Below are 16,702 nucleotides of genomic sequence, written 5' to 3'. Positions count from 1 at the left end.
CAACCCGCTTGCCAGAAGACATGGAGTAGAGAAAATCCTTACAAGAAGACAATAACAAGACACAGATTTCGCCATGCTCCCAGATTACCACGCAAAACATATTTGGAGCAACTTACTGCCGCTTCCCATCGTGTTCCCCATTGCATGAAACCGGCTCAGTATTAAGTTCCAAATGCCAAGGTTGGGCTGAGCAGCCGCTGTTTGTCCTGCACCAGTGCTCTCAGGCTGTAACCCACAGCCCTTCTAATGTACAACCATAAAGCTACAGACAGCCTATGAAGGATTGACAATGCCTGATATTGAGATCTCTACACAGATCTTCATTGTTTCTGAACACTGGACATAAAACTGTCCAGGTCTCCAGTATCAGTGTTGCTATTGATCACTCAGTTAACTCTGCTGCAATGATTAATGTGTTAGTCAGGAAAGGCAAGCAAAACGTACTGATGTTTGTGACACATTTTAACCTGTGCTTTTGTAACAATCCGATGTGAACTCTGCTTTTAAGGCAACGTAATATTCTGTTTTCTAGTTGAAGTAACTGTATTCTTTGATGCATCCCTAAATTACAAACGCACATCTGCAAAAGGACCCAAAGCCACCCATTTACCAGCTACCACCTGGTCAGTTTTGTGGATGGGACTTCCCTAACCTGTGCAGAATACAGTGAACTGAAAGTGCTGCTCTGGATACTCACCTGCATCACCTCTTTCTCTTGCTTTGTCACTGCTGAGCACCTTCCCTACAACAATCAAATCTGTCACCTACAGATCCCGTTTGGTTCTTTCCCTCAGCGCACAGAAACCGCCTGCCTCCTTCTCATCTTCCTCCCTGATGCTTCCTACACTGCGCTCTCCTCACACATGGAAGGGCTCTTGCCCACACCCTCCTTCCAAAATCCCAGCAACAGCCAGGTCTGCCGACGAGGAATGCCTTTTACACTCTCGAGTACTTTGAACCATAGCTAAGTGAGGTGCTTGGAGACACCTGTATTCTCCTGTTGTACCAACTCTGGCTTTTCTGTTAAAGAAACTGGTTTTTCCATCTGACCTCATACACGAGATCCTCCCTGCCTCCATCTATGGAGTGATCCATAAAGGTTAAACCAATGCCTTTTCCTTCCCAATCTCTTAGCTTCACAATGGCACCAGAAGCCAGCCAGCTTTTGCCACCTCAGCAGAGACCCTGCTGAAATAGCCAATGATGAAGCCACAACACAACTTGTAGCTTTTTGGGTAGAAAAGTTCCATCTTTAGTCCACTTCTTCACAGTCTCTTCCCAATTCCATCTGCAACCTTGGCCTGCAAGCTACATGGAACGGGAACATCTCTGCTACCCAGCACAATGAGACTGCAGGTTTCAGAAGCACTCCAGGGTGATATAACAGCATGAGCAAGACGCGTGTAAGCCTCAGAGATGATGAACCCTTTGGAACTTCCCCAGGGAGCAGCGACTGCAGCAGCAAACAAAGGTTTCAGAGAAGCACATCAGTGCAAAGGGACATGTGCTCCACAAAGGTCCCCTGGTTTGTGGCTCATGTTCCTCCTTGATGCAGGGGATGCCAAGCACACACGTTCACAATATCGCTGCATTATTTCCATCTCTGTTTGGGTAATTCCACCACCGTTGCACTACCCTGAGGGCAGCACAAAGAAACCACAGACTTAATGATAAGTTTTACCTTACTTTGCCTAGAACTGCTCCAAGCAGCAAGAGACATGGCCAGGGATCTCTCTAGTTCCTGCATCACCAGCAGTGGTGAAAGCTGCAATGGGAATAAGAGGCACAGGAGAAATGGAGATAGGATGAGAGATCAGCATGGTCGAGAGCCACGGGACACAGAGTCATCCCATCCCTGGCAGTGTTCAAGGCCAGGTTGGACGGAGTCTTGGATGACATGGTCTAGCGTGTGGCATCCCTGCCCATGACAGGGGGTTGGAAATGGATGATTTATGGTCCTTTCCACCCCAAACCATTCTATGATTCTATGAGTTTAAGATGCCATCCAACTTCCTTCCTGAGGTTGGGGTTTTTTTAGTGTTTCTAAAGAGGATGCATCATTTGCCATTTTGTTTCATTACCATTTCTATCAGGATAGGACTGATACCGCTCTGTAAGAGCTGGAAGAGGATATCCCACAATCGTCAGAGGATCCAAAGCTTTTAGATATATCCACATAAATAATCCCAACATGCTGCCAATACAAATATATGAGGAAAATACAATTATGCCTTTATAAAAAAAGCAAGAGAGATTCTACCATTGTTCCCTTCGCATTTGCAAAGTAAATGGGATCTTCAGCCTAAAGAGATATTTACACCGCTATTTTCAGCAGGGTAAAACATAGACAGTTTCTAATCACAGGACACACAATGCAGGTAGTAAATCATAACAAAAGAGCTCCTTCTGTCTTGATTTAAATTGGCTCCAACCTCCCAACAGCAAAACAGACGAGAAAACAAAAGGCATGCTTAGCTCTTTGGAACAGGTAAGTCAGCACGCTGGTCTCCAGCGAAGCCAAGAACACGGTGTTGCCTAACGATTCGGAAGCGAAACTTCTCCCAAAGCAATTTCTTTTTTGATTAAATACAGCAATTTCTGTCACACCACCCATTCCCCGCTCGTAAAAAATGCGTCGGAGCAAGCAGATTGCTTCAATACAGCTCAAAAAGTGGAGTAAGGAGAAAAATCATCCGCAAAGTTGCTCAATAACGTGAAACTTCAGCCTCTTCCAGACAACATTCTCGAGTGCATGCTAAAAGCAACAAAGCATTCGGATGCAGCACTCAGCCTCTCCAATGAAACCCAACAGCTTCTCTCTGTAATTTCAATGCTATCCTTCAGCTCAGAAGGAGGGCCAGGACCACGGCCTCAGTGACTTCGCTCACATTTTTATTGACTGACTTGCATAGGAATGACTGAGCTGACATTTCAGACACAGCACCACAACACTCATTTCACATCAAGCATCATCCATACAACCTAAGACTATTTTCAGCCTTCTCACAGCCAAGAAAAGGATTCTCAGCTTTCCATGATCCTCCCCAACCCCGGTCTTCCAAAGCACAGAATCAAATGAAGGATTAAAAGCAAACCAGGACTTTTTGGGGACAAGCTGCTTCTGACTGATTGCATTCCATGCCAGAAGCAAGTTAACCTGTAACTGGAGTTTAACTAACGCTGTTTTCTCATTATTGGGCACTGTTTTATGCAGAAACAGCTCTACGTAATCAATGGCAGTGACCTGGGGTAGCAGCATGGCTCCTTCAGCCCAAGACATCTCCACCATCCACTTGTTGCCTTTGACAGACTGGATTGCACCTTGTTTATTAATAATTCATACCACAGCCTCAAGAAGCAGAAACTGGGTCTCTTCCCATTAAAACAGCAGCCTCGGCATCGACCGGAACAGCTTCTAGGAGGCTGAATCCACATCTTTCAGGGTGCAATGCAAATGGGTTTATCCATAGGTGCACTCTCACTGAGGCCTCGTCACGCACACTATGGTTGGCGTCAGCTCTCGCTCAGGGAAGGGACTGTGGAAGTTGAAGGCAGGATTTGCCTTCAACTTGAGAGGAAGGAGGAAGAACAGCTAAAAAAGCACCGAAAGAGAAGCTAAAAGCAAGTAAACGCACGTTGTCTCATTAGCAACCGAGTTCTCCTCCTCTGCACATGGGGAGTGGGGGGGAGTTTATTAACTACAGCGAAGCAAGAGGAATGATGAAAGGCTTCAGAGAAAGCCAGGCTGGGAGAGAGGTGGCCCTGGGGATCCTCCTGGGGAAAGAGGAGAGGCCAGGAAAGGGCAAGGGTGGTCTGGGTTGCTGGAACAGGGAGGGACATAAGGTTTTCCTATAGAGAAGGTGCAGAACAGACCCCAGGAAGGAGCAAAGTGCATCGGCTTGCTGGAATGGGGGGGACACAAGGTTTCCCCATAGGGATGGTGCAGAATAGACCCCAAGAAGGACCAAAGTGCTCTGCCTTGCTGGAATAGGGGAGACACAATGTTCCCTGACATGGGAGGTGCAGAGGAGACCCCAGGAAGGGGCAGGGTGGTCTGCCTTGCCGCAACAGAGGAAACACAAGGTTTCTCACATGGAAGGTGCAGAGGAAACCCGAGGAAGGAGGAATGCGCTCTGCCTTGATGGAATGGGGGGGAAACAAGGTTTCCCCATAGGGATGGCACAGAAGAGACCCCAAGAAAGACCAAAGTGCTCTGCCTTGCTGGAATAGGGGAGACACAAGGAATCCCCACGTGGAAGGTGCAGAAGAGACCCCAGGAAGGGGCAGGCTGTTCTGCTTTGCTGGAACAGGGAGCACACAAGGTTTCCCTATAAGGATGGTGCAGAAAAGACCCCAGGAAGGAGCAAAGTGCTTTGGTTTGCTGAACAGAGGAGATACAAGGTTCTCTCACATGGAAGGTGCAGAGGAGACACCAGGAAGGAGCAGGGTGCTCTGGGTTGCTGGAATAGGGGGACACAAGGAATCTCCCCCAAAAGAAGGTACAAAGGAGCTCCTACGAAGGAGTTATGTGCTCTGCCGTGCTGGAATGGGGGGGAACACACGGAAGGTGCAGAAAAGACCTCAAGAAGGAGCAGAGTGCTCTGGCTTGCTAGAATGGAGGGGGGGACAAAAGGAATCCCCACATGGAAGGTGTAGAGGAGACCCCAGGAAGGAACAAGGCGCTCTGCCTTGCTGGAATAGGGGGGACACAATGAACTCCCTTACACTGAAGGTGCAGAGGAGACCCCATAAAGGAGCAGGGTGCTCTGGCCTGGGGGAAGGAGAGGGTAAGACAAGCGGGTTGACACCTCCCCTCACGCCGCTGCCCCACTCTCCTTGGGCCCGGGCTCCCCTCCCTTCACGCCGACAGGCCGCCTGGCCTGTCGGCGTGAAGGGAGGGGAGCCCGGGCCCCACACACAGACACCATCGCCGCCCCGTTACCTGTGAGGCGGATCTTGATGCTGGAACCGTTCCGGCGGGTCCCGGGATTCGACATCGCGCTGGGAAGAGGAAGAAGAAGGAGGAGGAGGAGGAAGAGGAGAAGGACGCGGTCTCAACCGGTAGCCCCACGTCCCCCCGCCATGCGGGCCCGGCCGCTCCCCTCAGACACCGCCGCCGCCGCCGCCACCGCCCGGCCAGGGGAGCGCGCTGGGCACGCCCCCGCCCCGCGCACGGCGGACGGCGGTGACGTCAACGCGCGGCGCGGAGAAGACGAAGGGAGGCGCCATGTTGGGAAGGGAGGGGGGGCGCCATCTTGGGAAGGTCGGGGGGGGGTATGCGCTGTGGGTAGGCGTGAGAGGGGATGGCGCCCTCTGGTGGGGGGGAGGTGGAAGGGGAGGTGGGATGGAGGGGGGGTGCATGGGGGGGATAGGGGTGTATTGGGGTGACATAGCTATGGCATGGAGGGTATATAGGGGTGACATGGCTGTGGGGTGGAGGGTGGCATGGAGCAGATACAGGGGTACAAGGAGGGTGGCATAGGGGTTCCTGCGGGTGACATGGAAGGGGGCATCAGGGTGACATAGCTATGGCATGGAGGTTATATAGGGGTGCCTGGGGGTGGCATGGGGATGACATGGAAGGTGGTATTGCGGTGACATGGCTGTGGGATGGAGGGTGGCATGGAGCATATATAGGGGTGCATAGAAAGTGACATAGGGGTGCCTGGGGGGTAACATGGAAGGTGGCATGGGAGTTGCATGGAGGGTAAAGGGAGGTGACATGCTAAGTGTCATTCAGGGTGGCATGGAGGGTGAATAGGGGTGCCTGCGGGTGACATGCAAGGTAGGAAATGGCATAAAAGTGCTTTCAAATAGACCCTGCCTGACCTGCATGAATTAACTGGGACCCAGTCTGAGGCACACAGGGCACCACAGGCACCGGCAGCACGTTTCCCAGCTCTCCGGCACTGTGGGGACTGAGCAGCCACTATTCTGCTCCTCTGGGGCCAGGACATGGGATGCTTTCATTAGGAAAGCTCCTTTCCTTGTGCATCTCCAGAGGGAGGTTTTGCTGCTCTGGGGAAGCAGCATCTCCCCTCGCTGGTCCCCATGGATACCCCAGCCCAGCCCATTGGGAGAAGCAGGTAGCTTCAATCCCCAACCACCTCCTCCGCTGCCTTGCCCTGCAGCACAGGACATCAGCCACGTACCAAAGCTCTTATGAAAAGGGGATGTTCTTCTCTCCAGTGCATTCCGGGCTACAGGGATGCTACTTTATTGCAGCTTGAGGACATCATGGTGGGAGCAGCTTGGGTCCCAAGGCTCCATACAACATTCTCTATTACAGGCTTATGCTAGCACATGCAAGAAAGCAGGGCCAACATCAAACACCTCTGCCCTTTCTCTTTTTAGCTTGGTTTTAGTCAGCAGAGCATCATCAAACAGCAACTCAGGGTCAGCTCTACCCCTTGGGAAAGCCCTAGGGGATGCTCCATGCTGGACCACAGTCCAAAGGCAGGGCAGCCACACAGAGCCCAGCTCCGGTCCACATCTCCATTTACGCTGAAGAAGCACCTGCCTCAGATTCCTTTTACTTCGTGAAATCTGACCAGTTCCAGATGCTGCATCAGCCTTCTCAGCCAGGGAAGATGCTCAGAGCCCTTTCTGTTAACCCGGGGGCACACACAAAGCGTTTCCACAGGCACTGGGTTCAGGTGCATGTTCAGGCACCGCTTTATCGCAGCTTTAAGGACATCATTTTGGATCCAAGAAGAGGAAAAAGAAGCAGGAAGCACTTCGTGATTCATCAGTTCCAGCATTTAAGATTAACTAAGTGATACCCAGCTCTGGCACACACAGGCAGGGCTGTGCATGCCTTGCAGGGCATGGAACACAACCAGGCTTTAACCAGTTCCCTTTGCCCTAGGTGGCCTGGAGGAGACACAGGGCACCAGAGCTTGCTGCAAGCTGGCCCCAAGAGCCACACCAACTCCATCCTCACCTTCTGCTCAGCCTGCAGCTAGAGACCAAAGGGAGAACTCCTCTCAGCAAGGACCAGTGACCTGCAATGGAAACCTGCAATACAAGTCCTCATCATTAAAGGGCAGCTCCAGGCAGAGCCAGATCATGGGGCTCCAGGCTAGTGGATAGCATCTGGGAAGTAGAAGAACTGCTCCTGCTGCAAGAGCTGCCTAACCAAGCAGTTATACAGCCTCCAGACCCCAATACTTCATGGAGGCTGGAGTAGCACACAGGGATGACCATAACCCATCTGCCCCTGGCTGATTTCCTTCTCTGCTATAAGCATCCCCTCTCTCATGGAGGTGGTTTCACCTGCAGAAGGGTGAACACCTCTTGAACAGCTTTTCAGAGCAGCTTCAGCCACGCCAAGTCAAGCCTATGAGATCCTAGCTGGATGTGCTGGTATCACGCTGCTCTCCAAGCAGCTTAATGCAGAAAGCTTCTGGCTGCACCTACCACCCAGAAAACATTCCCAGGAGCTCCAATACATTAAGACACTATGGAAGGAGTCTACCCAGTTTGCAGCAGCAACTTGAGAACAAAACCAAAACCAACTCAAAGGCAAGAAGTACAAAGCCAGAAGTGCAATTTATTGACGAGTCTCAGAGGAGGAAGACTCAGCATCTTTGCTCCTCTCAGGTTCCATGTCCGACACCTCCACCCATCAGCTCAGAGCCATGTACTGCTTCATCTTCAGAAAGTGAAGTTCTGCTTCTCTGCTGAGGGATCATACAGTCCACCTTGGACTACGAGAGTCCAGACTCAACGCAGGTCTGAATCTACCTAGGAGGAAGTCAATTGCCAGCAGTTAAAGGTTCTGCATCTTAATAAACCTAAGCTTTTTACACCAGAGCTTGCCTGAACCTTTCTATAGCAGTCCTTGCTTTAAGAAATATCCTGCTGCTCTAACAAGCTGTTGAGATCAGCTTGACTCTAACAGGACCCTTGGAGACCAGAGCCAGTCCTCCTGTGCGTTACAGCACACTGAAGCTGCAGTGTCCCTGCATCTCACACAGAAAGCAGTCAAGTCTACAGGCTCAGGCATCGAAAGCAGAAGGAAAGAGTGGCTGGAGTGGCAGAACTCACTCTAATTAAATAGCCTGCTTGGAACAGCAAGAGGCCAGGACTGCTTTGGAGATGTTCCCCTGGCATCCAGCCCCTCAGGCAGGTGCTATGTGTAGGAGAGCTTCCTCCACACCCTCTCACAGGGACATCCCATAAACCCTGTTCTGGGCAAGGGACCAGAACAGACACTGGATGACCTTAAGGTCCTTTCCAGCCTTAGCTATTCTATGATTCTACTTGCTCCCTGCTGCTGCAGTTCATAGCCAGACTAAGCCTTAGCTCCAAGATCTGCCAGAGTACTAAGCCTCTTCCCTGATGTTTCCCCATCTGCAATACTAAGGCTAGGACCACACATAGCATCTGTGACAGTCATGGGACTCCTGCAACTGCTCCATGGTGTCCTATTCTCTTTTTCCATAAGTCTGTCTGCATGAGAAGGGTCAAGTAATCCAAATGCAACCTGAGCACGGTTATCAGCTGAGTAGGAGGCTTCCATTCATAGTGACAAGCTAGCTCAGCTTTGAAGGAGGAAACTTCTCCACATTTGGTATTCACATCAGCAACTGCAATAGCTCCAGCTGATGCCAGTTTGAATTCCAGCAGCAAGATACTATCAAGGCACCCATATGGGTTGTGCAGCTCCTCAGCTGACAACTCTGAGCTTTTAGAGACCTTTAAAAGCAACTGGAACAAGCTGCAAGGACTACTCCAATCATGTAGAGGTCCCTTCCAAGAACTTATTTCAGCATCCTTAAAGCCTGTGCTTCATTTCAGTGTATAACAGCTTCTTATTTCCAGGTGAGAGACAGCAAGAGCTCACATACCTCCCCAGAGAAGTATTTCTCTATGATGTTCAGTGCAACTTCGCAGACCATTTTGTTGTCATGGATCTGCAAGGCTTCCAATTTCTCTAGACCACCAAGCTTCTCCACCAGCAGACACAACCTGTCTGTCTCTCCCAGCTTCTCAGCTGCCTGCAACATCAGATAAGACAAGCAGGGAAATGCAACCTTACCTCAGTAACAGGTTTGAGATGGTCTTTACTGTAAGAGAAGTCAAAGGGAACAGTCCCTACCTGATCCCAGGGATGTGACTACTGTATCTACAGAACACCAGTCCCTGCTGGGGTCACCACACGGTGGTTAGCCAGACCCTACTCAGTCCCTCAATCCACACATGGAGAAGCAGGAGATGTGACCTGCCACCCACTACTTCATTTGCAGAAGTCACTTCCCTGGTTTAAATGTGCTACAAGATACAGGCTTTCAATTACATAGACATCAGCTGGCAGGGAGCAGAGCTGAAATACCCCCAGGACCAATTGAGTCCTCTGCAGTTGCATTTCTGCAGGGCCTTCGCCTCCATCCAGCTTGGGGATTAACACAAAAATCTCTCTTCCTTTCCAGAAGGAGGCTAAAGTTTTAGGGGGTGAAGAGGAACACTTTGGGAACTGCATCTTCTCAAGGTCTTTAGACAACCCAAGAGTGTCCAAGAACACGTTGGACAACTTGAAGTCTACCTCTTACTCATGCAAGAGCAGCAGCTGCTGTTTAACCACACAACATGAGCATTCAGCTCACCCCTTGCTGCTCTTTTGAAGAAGGAAAGCAAGAGATGGCAAGAGATGGGAATCTTACCAGGAAGAGATTTGAAATGGTATCCAGGATAACCAGGACGGTTTTGCTGTCCTTGGCCAAGAGCAGGTTGAGCAGAGGTTTGACAACCCCAGACTGGACGAGCTCCACTATCTGCTCCACGGTTCCTCCTGTTGTGAAGTTGGCCACTGCCCACACAGCTTCCTTCTGAGCATTGAAGTTCCCCTGGAAGGGCAGTACAGTGGGGACATCCTTGAGCTTTAGCATTGCCCTAAGATCAGTGCAAGGTGAGGAAACCCATTTCCCTTCTATTCAGTTTGGACTGACCCACCTTCCCCAGCTCCTTGAGCAGTGGGTGAACACTTGGCAGAGCTGCCAAAGAGCAGCTCTGATCTATACTTTCATGCATGTGGACAAGTCCAAGTGTCCAAGCTCTTCCAAGGATCTCCACAGCTTTGAAAGACGTGCTTGGGTACATGAACAAGTGTTTCACAAGTGAGGCATCACAAACCCCAGCTATGTATAACACTGCACCCATCCCTTACCTTATCGAGCAGCTCCACCAGAGGAGGCAACAACCCACAGGTGATGAGTTGCTGGATCTGCCAGCAAGGCCCTGCTGCGATGTTACTGAGCATCCACGCTGCTTCTTTTTGTATGGTTGGCTTTGCATGTTGCAGGAGATGGGGCAGGACAACCAAGACACCAGCATCGATAGCTGCCTGGGTCTGCTCGTTAGTCCCGGTGACCACATTCCCAATGGTACGGAGAGCTGGAGTCTAGACAGAGATTAAGGGAGATAAGGAGAATCCTTACCCTCAAGGGATACATGCCAGAAAGTCCAGAGAGACTCCTCACTAAGTGCTTGATCCTTCAAATAAGGAGAGCATTGTCCTCCTGGTTTTGCTTTAAGCAGCCTTACAGTTTCTATCCAGAAAGCTGGAACAGGGCAGTGGCTTGACAAACAAGCCATTAATGCAGTGTGATGACAGCAGACCACACTTGCCACATACAGGCAAGAGACATGCCTTCCCTCTCCTTACATGTTCCTACATTAAGGGACCAGAGGCTGGAGATGGCTGATTGTTTCCTACCAAAATGATCAGCTCTGGGCTGGCCATGAGTTCCACCAGCCTTGGGAGAATCCCTGTATCCACCACAACTTGGATGCGATCGTTGGAGCCATCGGTCAGAAAGGAAGTGGCCCAGCAGGAGTCAGAGACGATTTCATTGTCCTCATGTTCCAGGAGGCAGATGAGGGCTGGCAGCATCTTCTGCACTGCATCCAGGGGGGGATAGGGATTCTTGTGCCTACAGAAGTTTGACAACGTCCACGTGATGTTCCTTAGGAACCAAACCTGAAACACAGAGGTGCAAGATCCCAGTTACAGTAACCAGTGAGGACGAGGTAGCACCATGCTGCTGGTCCCTGCACCTCAGAGATGTTATCCAGGAGCCAGAAGCAGCCTCCTTAAAGGCTGAGGCTCATTTGAAGAGGGAATATAAAACAGATAAGTGACTAAGACACTGGATTCACCTTCTCCTTCCCCAATACTAAGTTCCAGTAACTTCAGCTCCGACTCTGTGACAAGCTACTATAATAAAGGTGCCAAACAAGGTTCTTGGACAAATTACAGGACATTCTTCAGACACAATCAGGAATTTATTGTTTAATATTAGCACCAATAAGTATTAGCAGCTCATTGTTCTAGAGTGGGACACCTCAAGGATTTGATGAAGTTCACCCCAGCAAGGATGCTCCAGGAGACTAGCAGGGCTGTGTTCAAAGCATTGAAGCTGTACGTGTGTGTCTATAGCTTGTATGTAGCTGAGAGGTGGGATCATTAACAAGAGTTTGGGACAGGGTGTCATCCCATCATACAAACAGCTTGTTGTTTATAAGGCACCACCACCACCATTCACCCATTCCCCAAGTGACTGAGAGCTGTTAGGTCAAGAAAATGCAGGTTATTTACTGGAGTTGCAGGAGACACCAGAGCCAGCAAGGGAGGAAGCGCGTTGCAGCTGATAAGAGCATCTCTGTACAGAGGACCATCACCTGTGCAGATGAAAAAGTGTTGTTTACTGCATCTGCCCATGTCAAAAGCCAGTTAACAAACAGCAATGCAGGCACAAGCAAGGCCTGGGTGACCAGGCTCACTCACCAGCCACACACCATCAAGTCTTTTCAGGCAGACTGGAGTGCCCTCATGGCTGGTTTGTGGCAGGCAGGCTAACCACACGGGGCCCATTCTGTTCTGCTTACTGACAACATGAGTGGCTTAGACTAGCCCAGCAGAATGGAGTCTTGCGCTTGCCTTTGGCCAAAATCCTCTTGCAGACTAACACAGGGTCTCAAAGGCTACCAGGGACTGCAAGGTTTAATAGGGGCAGCAGCTTGGAGACAAAGCTGCAGGGAGACAAGGCTACCTTGAGGAGCACCAATACTTTCAGGTCTCCAGCACTGCCTGGCCATAACCCAGGCCTGGAGACCTCTCCTTACCTGCAATGTTGCCCAGAGCCCACACAGACTGCTCACTGATGTGCATGTGTGGGGAAGACAGGAGGGAGATGAAGGCTGGGAGGGCACCTCCCTCCACCACTGCCTTGGTGTGGGCAGAGGTGCCAGCAGCGATGTTAGTCAGTGCCCAGGCAGCTTCAAACTGCAGAGGAGCATTGTCAGCATAGGTGAGGAATTCAACCAGCCTGGGGATGATCCCCAGCTCGATGATCTCACTGATAGGGGGGTCCCTCCTCCTGGACAGCAGCCTCCTGCAGGAAAAGGACACAGCACTGAGAATTCCTGTGTGGTTCCAGGATAGACCAAAACCCTGCGGCCAGGACCACGGTTGTGGCTTGCAAGGGAAGCACCACCTGTAAGAGATGCTAGTTCAGCATCCCATGTCAGCAAACCCTCCAGCAGAGGAGTTGCCACAGAGAGGCTTCTGCAGAAGACACATCTAAGACAACGCTGAAGCAACAGCAGGGTTATTAGAGGAAAGGATACGTGAAGCTTGGCACTCAGAGTGCAATACTTCAAATGTACTTTTGGAACCATGACAACATTATTCCATGCTTCCCGCTGTGCAGGAGTTTAAGACAGGGGAAAAAACAGCACCTGATATTTGTTCTCTTAGAGCCTGCCTTTGCTGATCCCTGGCTCAGCAGCCCTGCACAGGCAGAGCTCACGTTTAAAATGAGGTTTCCTGAGTGACCTAGCTGTCACTTGCTCCTTTCAGGCTGGACAAGGCAGACTATTCCCTAGTTAACAGCTTGGAAGCAAAGCTTTTTATTTGCTCACCATGAGCAGAACATCCCCACAGCCATTGGGAATAGCACTGGTCCCCTGGGAACAGCACATGGACTGATTGCTGATGGGGCAGCTCAAGCCAGCACCAGCAGTGATGCAGCCTCTCCTGGACCCTCCAGAGACATCCCTGCTGCTAGCTGGGTGATAATGGCACCCCGTGATCCTTCCTACCCTCCTGGGTAGGAACAGCCCTGCTCAGCATGGACCCTTCCAGAGCCAGGCTCCAAGGTCCTTGTCCTGCCCAAGCATTTGGCACTTGATTTCTTGTGGGATCCAATGTGATCCTGCACAGGCACAGGATCCACAGCCAGCCCCTTGCTTGGGTCCAACCACACAGGTCCCCACCACAAGCATTGCCCAGGAGTATGATGGAGCCAAGCGAGGCACAAAGCAGGCACCAGGTGAGGTTCCTCAGGGCAGTTGGGGTTAGCAGGCACCTTCCCCTTTGTTATCTCTTCAAGCAGGAAGAAACACCTTCTGCCAATGGAACCCGCTGCAGCCCCACCAGCCACCTCCCTCCCGGCACAGAGCAGCCCAGCAGCATACCTGGTGGCCTGCGTGGCCTGCAGCTGCAGCTCACTGTCACTCCCATTCACACCTTGAAGGATTTCCTCCAAGGAGAGCAGAATGATCTGTGGCACAGGGATGATTCAGTCAGAGAGCAAGCCAGGGCTCCCTCCACTTTAATCTCCAGAGGCAATCAGCTGTCTAGACCCGAGTCAGTCACCACTTCATATCTAAGCAATGTCTACTCTTTATGCAAGGCAGTTTCGAGATGAGGCAGAGGAAGAGAATCCACAAAAGCCTTCCAGGTAACTAATGCTTATAATCAAGCACAGGGAAAGAGTCACTGACACACCATAACGGGTCTATGGGCTCAGTAATTACCCCTCACTGCACAGGGAGCCAGACAGGAGCTCCACCAGCTCCCAGCGAGCTGCAGCACCAGCCTGTTCTACCTGCCATCAAGGGAAGCCACACAGAACGTCATCTCCATGCAAAATAACATGGTTAGGCAGTGTAAAACACTCCCAGCACAGCATGGAGATCAAGAATGGCACTGGCTATTTAACCCAGATCATCTGGTCTAAGACGCACAAGCTGCGGCAGTGATCCTGCTGAGCACCCAGCACTCACCTCATGTCTTTCACCTTCTCCTATAGAGAGATTCCTCTCCATCTCCATTTCATTTTGCTCAATGTTCCTGCGCTTCAAAATCTGCTCATCCTTCTTGGCCTTTCGCAGCTCAACAATCACCTCCACTCTCTGCCTCCGCAGGGCCTGGAGGGAAGGAGATGGGCATCATCCCACTGGTATCTGCATCACCCAAGGAGCTTATCTCTGCTCAGCTCTGTAACCCCCTTCCTCAAGCTTCCTATACAAGAAGGGCAGAGAACCAGCATCTGCTCTTGGGCAGCTCCCTGCTATGGCCTGGGGGGGTTATAGAGGAGATGGGACAGAGTAAAACCTCTCCCTTAGTGCCTCCCAAGGACACAAGCTGCTGGATGAACCAGTGGGTGCTTTTGAAAGTAGATTTGTTGAACCTGAAAGGCAAACCCTCATCTCTTCTAAGGGCTTAAAGCAAGCTGACAGATCCTGTGGTCTGACATCTCATACTCTCTGCAGGGATAACTGCTGCAGAGAGCTCAGCAGGCTGGGGCTGAACCAGCTCCAGAGTCACCCACCCAAAGCTCATGCTCCCCACGCTCCTTGCAGCCCAGCCAGCCCCACACCACATCCCAAAGCTGGCTGAGCATCCCCAAGGCAGAGCCATCATACACAGGTAGGTATGGGGACAACTGCTCCTCAGAAGTCTTTCCATCACCTCCTGGCTACAGGCAAACCCCCAGCGGGCTCTGCTGTTGTCTGAAGGGGCTGGTGGAGGTGGGTACTTACAGTGGGGTCCTTGCCTTTGTTCTTGAACTTCCTCAACCTCTCACTGTGCTTGATCAAAAGCGACATCTTGGCAGGTTGGAGGAGCCAGCCAAAAGCCTTCTTGTGCTGCTGGGGTTCAGGACAGAGCAGGGTCAGGTCACAACTGCACAGCAGCCTCCACATCCATCCACAGCGGGGCCTGGGACCCCCATCTCCCACCAACAGCCTGCACCACACATCCTCTCCCACCAGCAATGGAGATGCTGGGGATCTCCTGCACCAAGCTGAGCTTAGAAGGATCCTCACACACTGCAGCTAAGCTGAACTAAATGCAAGCACAAGCAACCACTTAATACCAGGCTATAAAAATTACAGCTGCTGCTGTAGTCCATGGGGAAACCTCCTCTCCCCACTACTTCCCATGGTTATAGTAACACCACCTCCCTCCTGCACTGACCCCAGGGCTGTCAGACACACAGCCCAAGCCTGGCAAAGGCCTTTTGCCTCCAAGGACATCTTAAGGTCTCATTTAAGGACAAGTAGCCATATCCAAGCCTACTCTCTCACCCCAGAGCCCCCACAAGGAAAGACACAAGGTCACATGCAGTGGCATGAAGTGACCAAGTTCAACCAAGCAGAGTTCTCCTGGAAACCCAGCTTCTGGTAAGGTGAAAAACATTAAATAGGAGCAAACAAAGATCATTCCTAAGCCTCCCTCAATAAGAATCACAGAGCCCCTCACAAATAAAGCCAAGAGCAGCCATTCAGACGGCTTTCATCAGCAAAAGCAAGCCTTCCACCCTTCAGAAGGGGAGGTGTTTGCAGAGCAGCCACCACCAAAGGCTCCCTAAAGCCAGGCTGTGCATAAACACACTCAAGGACTGATCACTCACAGCTGCTGCCTCTTCACCTTCCCTCCAGGCTTCCAGCCAACACCTCTGGCTCAGAGCAGCCTCCGAGAGTTCCCCTTAATCCATCTTGGTAAGGTTTTGGTGGGGTTTTTGTCCTCTTTCCCTATTTCCTGCACCAGCAGCAAGGCTGGATCCTGGCAGCATCAGCTCTTTACCCCAACACCCCCAGGCACCAAGCTGCAGCCATCCCCCAGCTCACAGAAGGGATGAGCACCTCTTGGCTCAAGCTGATGACACCCCACAGCATTAAGCCCTCAGGTTCTGCTTCACCCTCCATTCCCCTATTTCCCCTCCAACAAAGAACAGCAACATCCCAAAAGGCCTCTTCTTTTTGGGGAGCTTCCTCCACCCTAATCTCAGCAGAGGTGCACCATGCTCACACCAGCCAAACAGGAGACCCAGCACAGCATCAAACAGGAGATCCCACCAGCAGCCCAACACCCATCGTAGGAGGGAAAGGAACAGACAGCCCCAAACAGGAACAAAGCCACTCACCCCAACACCCTCATACCCCATCATACCCTCAGCTGCCTCTTTTATTGCCCCTAAGGAGCCACATACCCTCCTTCCCAGGACACTCCCATTATCTCCAGCTGCTCCCTTGCCATGCCCAACTGGATGCACCTGGAGGAGGATGGATGGTGCTGGGCCATGCTGCTCACCTTCCTATACCTCTGTGGCCAGACCCTTTGTGGAGATGCACCCATTTGATGTCTTGTGATGCTGGGGACAAGGACCCCAATGGCAGGGGGTTGGAAATAGGTGATCTCTAAGGTACCTTCCAACCCAAACCATTCAACACCAGTCACACACCAATCCTGGGCCTGCTTGCAGAGCCTGTCCTCCTGCCCAAGCCACTGCTCCATCCCATAGGGACAACAGCATCCCTGCCCTCAAAACAACCCCTCACAGTGGGGCTTGGCTACAGCACTGTGGGCAGTTTTAGGGACACAGAAGTGATGAAGGCATCTGGGTTGTGCAAA

General features: G+C 51.4%; 2 protein-coding genes across 7 annotated transcripts in view; both read right to left on the bottom strand.

Moving 5' to 3' along the window:
* Positions 1–5,121, bottom strand: part of SMURF1 (SMAD specific E3 ubiquitin protein ligase 1) — a 46,894-nt gene extending 41,773 nt beyond the window's left edge. For all 6 annotated transcript variants that reach the window (XM_080618538.1, XM_080618533.1, XM_080618534.1 and 3 more), the window contains exon 1: positions 4,943–5,121. In XM_080618538.1, the coding sequence (XP_080474664.1) occupies positions 4,943–4,997 (55 nt within the window). In that variant the 5' untranslated portion in view covers positions 4,998–5,121. The remainder of the gene's footprint in view (positions 1–4,942) is intronic.
* Positions 5,122–7,725: 2,604 nt separating this feature from the next.
* KPNA7 (karyopherin subunit alpha 7) lies at positions 7,726–14,895 on the bottom strand (the record flags this gene model as incomplete). Its single annotated transcript, XM_080620217.1, has 10 exons — positions 7,726–7,746; positions 8,853–9,002; positions 9,666–9,848; positions 10,169–10,402; positions 10,718–10,981; positions 11,600–11,682; positions 12,127–12,395; positions 13,480–13,565; positions 14,071–14,214; positions 14,830–14,895. 10 exons carry the CDS (start codon positions 14,893–14,895, stop codon positions 7,726–7,728), a joined length of 1,500 nt encoding a protein of 499 aa, XP_080476343.1.
* Between the last annotated feature and the right edge of the window lie 1,807 nt (positions 14,896–16,702).

Source organism: Psittacula echo (genome assembly GCF_963264785.1).
Source record: "Psittacula echo genome assembly, chromosome: 5".
Taxonomy (NCBI): domain Eukaryota; kingdom Metazoa; phylum Chordata; class Aves; order Psittaciformes; family Psittacidae; genus Psittacula; species Psittacula echo.
The sequence above is the reverse complement of the archived record's forward strand: the minus strand, read 5'-3'. Positions and strand labels throughout refer to the sequence as shown.